Source organism: Antechinus flavipes, chromosome 4 (assembly GCF_016432865.1).
Source record: "Antechinus flavipes isolate AdamAnt ecotype Samford, QLD, Australia chromosome 4, AdamAnt_v2, whole genome shotgun sequence".
Taxonomy (NCBI): Eukaryota; Metazoa; Chordata; class Mammalia; order Dasyuromorphia; family Dasyuridae; genus Antechinus; species Antechinus flavipes.
The window spans coordinates 313,566,295-313,575,299 of NC_067401.1; the positions used below are offsets into that span (position 1 = coordinate 313,566,295).

General features: G+C 34.8%; 1 protein-coding gene across 1 annotated transcript in view; it reads right to left on the reverse strand.

The window, feature by feature from the left end:
- SAMD3 (sterile alpha motif domain containing 3) overlaps window positions 1–8,769 on the reverse strand; it is a 61,838-nt gene extending 53,069 nt beyond the window's left edge. Inside the window, exons 1-3 of the mRNA XM_051997725.1 lie at window positions 8,679–8,769; window positions 7,728–7,920; window positions 4,180–4,290 (exon numbers count right to left, since the gene is read on the reverse strand). Of these exons, the coding sequence (XP_051853685.1) occupies window positions 4,180–4,290; window positions 7,728–7,920; window positions 8,679–8,757 (383 nt within the window). The 5' untranslated portion in view covers window positions 8,758–8,769. The remainder of the gene's footprint in view (window positions 1–4,179; window positions 4,291–7,727; window positions 7,921–8,678) is intronic.
- Window positions 8,770–9,005: the final 236 nt, after the last annotated feature.

The window sequence follows — 9,005 nt, forward strand, 5'->3', positions numbered from 1 at the left end:
TAGAGACTTGCTATTGTAGATTCAAGCTTTTCTATTTTGCCAACTAGTTTGGCTGTGTAGGCCATATATTCTTACTTTTTGAATTCTCATTTTTCTTTTGAACCATTTTGGAATATCCTATTGTGGTCCCATGCTCTCTGGAAATCTATAATGTGTTTTGTCTCATCAGATATAAATTTAATTTATTTTGTCTTGCAACACTTATTTGGAGTTAGGACTTGTTTGGTCTTGTTTAGCTCTACTAGGCTATTTGACTTCTGTTTTCAATTCATCTATTCTCAGTGCTTTTTACTGAATTTTTTTCCATTATGAAATCTTTGGTGATTTCAGTCTTTTTACCCTCATATTCTTTTATTGATCACTTTTTGACTTCTCCCCACTTTGATGATGGATCTAATCTTCCGGGTTAGATTTCAAAGCTATCTCAGCACCCTTCCATTTTTCACTAATCTCACTCTCTCTTGGGGGGGAGAGAAAGAACTGTCTACAGCTGGATTTCAGTCCTCTTTCTATCAGGTTTGGTACAGCTCTCTTCCACACGCTTATATCTACCACTGCCCCAGTTATCTTTTTTCTACTTCTCAGAGCACACATGCCAAGCCCCAGTCAGAGAAAGTTTCAGCTTTCTCTATACTCATATCTCTTTTGCACAGGTATATAGGTGGGTTTAAGAGGGTTGTTAGAGTTAAATTTGGCTGTTACCACAACATAGTGGGATGAGTGCAAAGTGAGGTTGTGCTGACAGAGGCTGCAATAACAGCAAAAAAAAAAAAAAAAAAGAAAAGAAAAAAAATCATTAATGGATTGAATAGCACAGACCTGGGGGATTTGCAGAAAGCATGTTAAGGATTAACCTTTTTTGTTGTTAATTCATCGGACTTTTAGTAGTATGTTGGCCTCAATTTTTACTTTTGCATATATACATGTATGTACATGTATATGCATATGTGCAAATAGGTGTGTGTATGTAGGTGGTGCAATAGGGTGCCAAGCTTGAAGTCAGGAAGACTCATCTTTTTGACTTCAAATCTATTTTAACAGCTGTGTAAACCTGAGAAAGTCATTTAATCCTGTTTGCCTCAGTGTCCTCATCTGTAAAATGAGCTGGAGAAGGAAATGGCAAATCACTCCAGTATCTTTGTCAAGAAAACCCCAAATGGGGTCATGAAGAATTGAACATGACTAAAAAACAACTGAATAACAGCACCAAATGTGTGTATGCATGAGGGTGTATGTGTGTAAAATTTGTTGGTAACATGATTTAGAAGTTGGGTTAGTGGTGATTTCAAAAAGCCCAGTACAGCTTCATCAAAAACAAGACATTTCATAATTTTCTTTTAAAAAATAGATAATTCAATTAGTAAATAATGAGGAATGCTATTGATATGATTCAATCATAATTTAAAAAACTATTTGATGAAGTATCTCATATTATTTTTGATGATAGAAAGATATGCTTTAAGTCAGAGATATCAAACATATGACCCATAATATACCCAAATGCAGACCAAACCAGATGAAAATATAATTGGAACATTTAACAAAAAGATGAAAATATAACAAAATAAAGATAACATTAAATATGTTTTTTTAAGTCAATATGCAGCTTGCAGGAATCTTTATGTATGGTTTAGTGATCTCTGTTTCTTTTTTAATATGACACTACTGGTATCTAAACTATCTATGGTTGTGTGAGTGTATTCAAAGAGTAGCTGCTAATGAATCTAATTTCAACATGGCAGAAGGTCTCTAGTGAAAAAACAATTGGGATTTGCTTTTACCCTTTGCTGTTTAACATTTTAAACAATGACTTGGATAAATACACACTCACCAAATTTGTAAATGACACAAAACTGAGAGGAAATGTTTAATACATTGGATCACAGAGTTAAGATCCAAAGGGACAGGTTAAAGCATTGGCTTTAATCTAATAAGACTACTTTTTAATTCATTGGGCTTAATCTAATAAGACTACTTCAATGAGGATAAATATAGTACAATATTTGGGTACAAAATATCAATCTCACAAGTATAAGATGGGAAAGGCAAGGTTAACCATGAGTAGTAGCCTGAGAGATCAATGTATCATCAATATGATGTGGCAGCCAAATATAAATAATACGATCTTGAAAGACATTGTCTCCAGGAAAGAGTCCCACTTGACTTTATCCTTATCAGACCTCATATTGAATATGGTGTTCAATTTTGGGTGCCACAACTGATTAGAATGTACTTTGAAGGAATTGGGCATATTTAGCCTGGAGAAGAAAATCCATAGGGAACATGATAAGTCTTCAAGTATTTGAAAGGATTTCATTTGGATGAGAGAGTAGACAGGTTCTGTTTGGTCCCAGAAAGTAGAAAAGGGAGGAATAAATGGAAATAGCAAAAAAGAAATTCTTGATGTCATGGGGAAAAAATTACTATCAAAAAGAGCTGTTTAAAAGTTTATTGAATAATAGTGACCTCCATTTCCTATGAAGACTTTAAGCATAGGCTAGACAACTCCACATATATTATAGTGGGGGATTCTTTTGTATATAAATTGAATTAGAGCCTGTGATTCTTACCTAATAAACCTATTACTGTTTTCCTCTAGAGGCCAATGTCTCTAAGGAAAATAGATTAGCAGAATCCTAAATTCACTCAAAGAATACAAATTCCCCCTAAAATAATAATAGCACAAACTTCCTAACTAGATAAAAAGGATTTTTCTCCATTAGATATACTCTAAATGATCCTGGTCCTTTAAAATTTATGATTATGCCTAAAGATAGGACACACTGAACAAAAGGCAAAAGTTAGGCCACCGAGGGTACTTTTCTAAGCAAGTGCTTTCTCCAAGCCTCCAGATATCAAAATTAGCATTTCCTACAAGCATACTACCCTAGATGCTAATCTCGAGTCTTTAACCTAGAGTCCTGCCTAGTTTTCTTAGATACAGAAATTCAAATGGTGCTCCCTATCAACTTGTCTATCTAACATGTCTGACTATCTTCTGCTATGTACTTATACTAGTGCCTGTTTCCATAATAGAATTATAGTATTATAAATCTTAAACTGAAAGGCTCATTGCCCATCTAGGTCAAGATCTGAAGAGAGATGTATTCCTGCCCTTGGGACACTTGAGGCCAACAATGATGTAATTAGTACAGATTCTAAATATCAAAAACTACCTCTGAGGACCATTCCAAGACCTTCCCCTTTAATTGCTACATAGTGACTTTGTTCTAACTGCATTCTCTTCAGCATTTTAATTTTTCCTCAGCATCTTGCCTGATGTAATTGTGATTGGATTGGTGGGCCCATTGATTTTTCTCTCTCAACCTATCTGAGCATTGAAATGTGTTCTCTCTCTCTCTCTCTCTCTCTCTCTCTCTCTCTCTCTCTCTCTCTCTCTCTCTCTCTCTCTCTCTCTTTCTCTCTCTCTCTCTTTCTCTTCCTATATGTATATCAAAGCACAGAATAAAATAAAACATACCAAAATTGCCCCCCATTTTAGCCCACTTTCAATGACTTATTGGTCATAAAGGCACCTGTTGACTCTTGATGGCTATCTCAGAGGGCACACCCTCAAGTAGATGCTACCATACATGCTCAACATTCTATTGTATGTCTGCCATCTAGGGCTCAGCTTGCTCAAAATTCAAAGACTCATCACTAAATATTGCCTACCAATTGGAATTTTTTTTAAACTCATAAAAACTTTCTATTAAAACTTGAAGAGATACTCTGCATCATTGGAGGGAACAGATAATTATAAATCTTTTGAAATATTGGAACAAGCACTTCTCTCATACTCAGGAAGTCAAAAAGTCTCAGTTGCACTTGTCTAACTCCACAGGTGAAGGATCATTCTTATGAGTGGATGATTTGTTTCTGAATGACTTTGACAATTGCCTCGATTCCCACTTCATTTGGCTTGGGAAACTATAGCTAAAATGCAGAAGAATAAAGTTGAAAAATGAAATCCTCCAACCAAATATTCTCTGTCAGATATTAGTTTCAAATACATTTGATTGTAGTTCCTTTTCTGATGAAAGAATTTGAGAGAGGTTTGCTAAAATACTAAACATTAAAGGATTCTTTATTTCAGTGTGGAAATTTTTAAACATTGAATAGCAATTGCTCACTTTTAAATCAAATAAACAAATTCAGAATATTCTATTAGAGTCTTACCTTTGTTTCAGCACCCTTTGGTCAACTAGTCCAACATCAAGATTTTCATTTGTATGAAAAGGTGACTCCAACTGGGTGCTGCTAATGGAATTAAAGTCCTTATCAGTGCTACTAAGAAAGAGTTATATCCATAGACAGAATAACATAAATAATTATGTTTAGCAGATTAAGAAATAGCTACAGAAAAACTGGCTTCATCCAAGGCCACTTTAGTGGAACTTTATTTGCTGACTTATTATTGTAGCTTGGCTATCTACCTGCAGATGGTCATGATTGTCTTTCTTAGACAATTAATAAAGGCAACTATTCGGTACCATGTTTTCTGTTATCCAGCTGACCAAAAAAATCATCACAGCTATTTCAATAATATGCATGCCCCCAGAACATCAACAAGGTCTTCATGTTCAATAGCTGAATAATCACTCACTCAATCAATCAATCATGAAGTGCCTACTATGTGCCAGGCACTGTACTAAGTGCTGGTTCAAACTTTATGAGCTTCCCTTAAGAAGTAAAGAATGGCTTTGTTTACTTCTTTAAAGCTCTAATCTCAGGCAGAATATTTAGTATCCGCCCTAATACTTTTTTTTAAAGTATAATCTGATTACCTATAAATGGCTGCTTTACAAAAATCAAGCTATGCCCCCTTATAAAGGTGTGCATTTGCAATTGGTATACACAAGAAACATATTATTTAATACTACCCAATCGTTATCATATCTATTTATCTAATAAGGGTTTTTCTCCTGTTAATCTTTCATCTATAGGTTTGTCCATAGTTCTTTCTTGTGCATAGTTCCTTATTCATTGAACACATAATACCTTTACCAACTGACTGTATTTGAATTTTTAGGTAGGCATGAAATTGACTAATTTAACTAGGTTTTACAAAGATGATTAGAAAGTTAGGTTTCAAGAAAGGAAAATCTAAGTTGTTTTTCCTATGATATATAATGGTTGAGTGACCCTGGGTACCACATTTAACTTCTCATTGCTTGAAGAAAGATTCTAATTTGTAGCTAGCTCTGTATAGGTGGAGTGTTATCTTAATATGGAAGTTATCTACACCACAAATTCAGTACATACCATGACAAAGCCTCATATTTAATGAAGTAATATCTTAGACATGGGATTCTTTAAGAACAATATGGACTCCCCTAAGATTCTTTGTATTTTTATCCCCAGTAACTAGCACATGGTAGGCAATAAATAAGGGGCAATTAGGTGGTATAGTGGATAAAGTGCTGGGCTTGAAATCAGGAAGACTAAGTTCAAACTAGCCTTAGACACTTCCTAGCTGTGTGAGCCTAAGCAAGTCACTTAACTCTTTGCCTCAGTTTCCTCATCTGTAAAATTATCTGGAGAAGGAAATGGCAAACCACTCCAGTATCTTTGCCAAGAAAATCACAAAATGGGCTCATGAAGAGTCAGCCAAGACAGAAATGACCAAATGACAGGTATTGAATACACTTTCTTCTTAAGGGAAATCCTTGCATGAACTGCAATAAGGGACTTAACGTTGTATACCTCCACTACCTCTGTCACCACACAGTGTTAACATGCTTCACTTACAAGTTTCTGAGTTACAGACTAATCAGGATAGATTTGGAGACAGATGGGATTTAAGTATAGGGAACTCTTAAATGAAGAATCTTTAAAAATTTTCATCAGTAACTTCTTTGCCACTTAGGAGTTGCCTAGAATATTGAGAAGTTACATGGCTTCCCAAGGTCACAAATTAGTAGGTATCAAAGACAGGAATTAAATTTAGGTCTTCCTGACTCCAAGTCCAGCTCTATAGGTTAAATTGACTCAACTGACCAGAGTTCCAGAGCTATTAGGAACTATGATTTCTGTTGTAGAAAATCCTGCTCTCCACAACATACTGGGATTTATTTTGAACTAAATGAACTTATACCTTCTAACAATGAAGACTCAAAACCATTTCTAGCCTATGTGAGGTGACAAATATTTTCAAACCTTTCAAGGATATGTGCAGTACACCTAGACCCAGGACCTGACTAGAAAACTATTTTGAAGTCTTTAAATCCCACCATATGCATTCCTTTTGTAAACCCTTACTGAAAGGTATTTCAATAAAAGATGCCACAATCATACTAATTCTGTGCATATTAAAAGCCAAAATTTTCTTTTTAATTCAATTGAATGAAACAAATAAGCTAAAAATCCTTTAAAGTCTAGCTTCACAAACCTCCCTACCATTAATTAAAGCAGAGGTCATCCCTTATTCCCTGTGTGGCCCTAGACAACTCAGAATACTTTGTTGGACCTCAGTTTTCTCATTTATAAAATGAAAAGGTGGAACTAGATGGCATCTGAGATCCTTTATGTCTTTATGTCTAGGCCCTTTGATTTGTGATCTTTCCCAATGTATGTGTTTATTCGCTTTCCCTTAGGGGGACATTTTGAATACTCTAGAATAGTTCTATCTTTTTTAAGGTACATTCATTTGACAAAGCCTATGGACTCTTTTGCAGAATTTTGCATCGAAAATGCATAAAATAAATTATATATGATTAGAAAGGAAATAAGGTTAGTTTAAAAAAAAAAGATGTAATTTTTCCCTCAGAAGTTCTATAGACCCTTTGAAATCTATCTATCCATGACTCCAAGTTTAGGACCTCTACTCAAAAAGCAATTTTTTTAAAGGGAGTAAGTATTGGAAACAGGATCATTGATCACAAAGATTTGAAAAGAAATTACTCTCCATCCTTCACATTTAAATGAATTGTCCAAACTCAAGTAGATGCTAAACTAGGTTTCACTGTAGAGGGAAGCAAAGTTTAAACATTAAAAAATAGATATACAGTATAAACACACTTTGAGAAACAGAGCACCCAGTGTATAAGATTCCATCAAGACCATATGACCTTTAAAAAAGAGAAACAAGATAGTATACGGAAAGTATCTTTTTTACCCTTTTCAAATGAACAGACAGTTTCTGAATGTCACAGTTTCATAAAACTCCAAACAAACTTATAAGCCTGAAACTATCATCAGGAAATATCTTTTTAAAAGTAACTCTTAAAGGCATCAACTCTTGTTGCGTCTTTGTTTTTTCATTGTTATACTCCAAAGATACATAGAAACAAACAAAAGACATAAAAGCTTTGAACTGCCACCATGCATTTTCTCCTTAGGATCTCCCTGGAATTCTGCCATAGTATCTTCGAGTTCTAAAGAAAATAGTTTTTTTAAAACCTTTAAGTTACAGCTGTGTTTTCACGTTATAAATTATAAAGTGGAGACCTCTAGGGGAGAACCTGAGTTAAATGGGAGATGGCAAAAAGTTTGGGAACCCTGAGTAAAGAAGACCAATAAAAAAAGCTGATACACACACCCACTTTTAAATCATGAGCTCTATGAAAGTGTTACAACTCCTGTTGCACATGTTTCAATTGTTAGGAAGAAATTACTCTTAGAAGGAATTTATCTATATTTATGACTCTTGCAACCATTTGTTTCAATGTTTCTAAGGTAGTGAAAAATACTAAGCAAGTAATAGAGAATATTTTGCACCTACTTACTGAAGGACTGTTTCTGCTTGTTTTGCTGGGGTTATCACTCTGGAGTTTGTAGGAGGTTGTGGCAATTCCTCAGTTTTTTGCTTGTATTTTTTAATTAAGTCCATCAGAACTGCTTGATGTCCAATCTTCTTTACTAGCTGCTGAACCATCCTATCATTCAGTGCAAGGAGAGCAGCCCCACTTACTTCTTCCTCTGGGGAAAAAGAAAATCACTCCCCCCTTTTTTTTAAACATGATATACAATTAAAAAAAAAAAACAAGCACATAAAACGGAGGCATACTCAAAAGGCAAAGCCATTGTCTGCATGATTCCAAGAGACAAAGCTATCTCGAGCTCATCCGAAATGTCCTTGATGGACAATCATATGAAAAGTGCATTTTTCATTTTAGTTAAAAAACTTTAACTTTCTCTAATCCCAAACCTATTTCCTTCCTCTAGAAGAATGTCACACCAGAGGGTCACTGTAAGGATTGTTACTTCTCCATTTTACAAACTGCAGATGCCTGGATTTCTTTTCTAATAGACATTTGTGAGCGGAGAAAAAAGCCCACTCCTGGGAAATTACCGAAGCAATCTGCTAGTCGTTCCCAAACTGACAAGTACTACTCCCACACCCCCACACTGTAACATTGCACTCATTGGTCCTACATTGCTAAAAAAAAAATGTTAAAGTGACATAAAATGCCCCCAAGCAGATACTAATCTTCAATAATACTTAGAAATCTAATTTTTGGCTTAGATTTTTCCAAAATACCCCATATCTCATCGGGATTAATGTGTCAGATTCAAACTATGTTCCATTCAACAAAGAAATTGAACTTTTTTTACCTTGTTCCAAAGCAGTTACACTCAAAAAAGGAGGACAATTAAGTCAAAATGAAAACAGTCTGGAGAGCAGAAAGTCTTAAATTACTCAGTATAGACATGCAAGCATACATATATAAACTCACCTTGAAACCTATGAACTAGTTCTCCTAAATTTTTTTGCACCAACCAACTGCAGACCTGATCAACTGACCAAGTTTCCATGGCTGTATTAGAAGTGTACCTGTAGAATACAAGAAGGAGGTTCTTGGCTAGGTTGATTTTTTTTCCCAAATGCCCAATTCTCCAAACTCAAAATCCTTTTGTTTAGCTGGTCCTGACCCTTTAAATATTAAGCTTCTTTTAGGTTTATATTTTAGAAAACTATTTAAAATACTCATAGACTAATAAAATAATAAAAAGATAGGTTCCTAGAAAACAAATTACTAATTTCTTAACCTCTCTCCAATTCT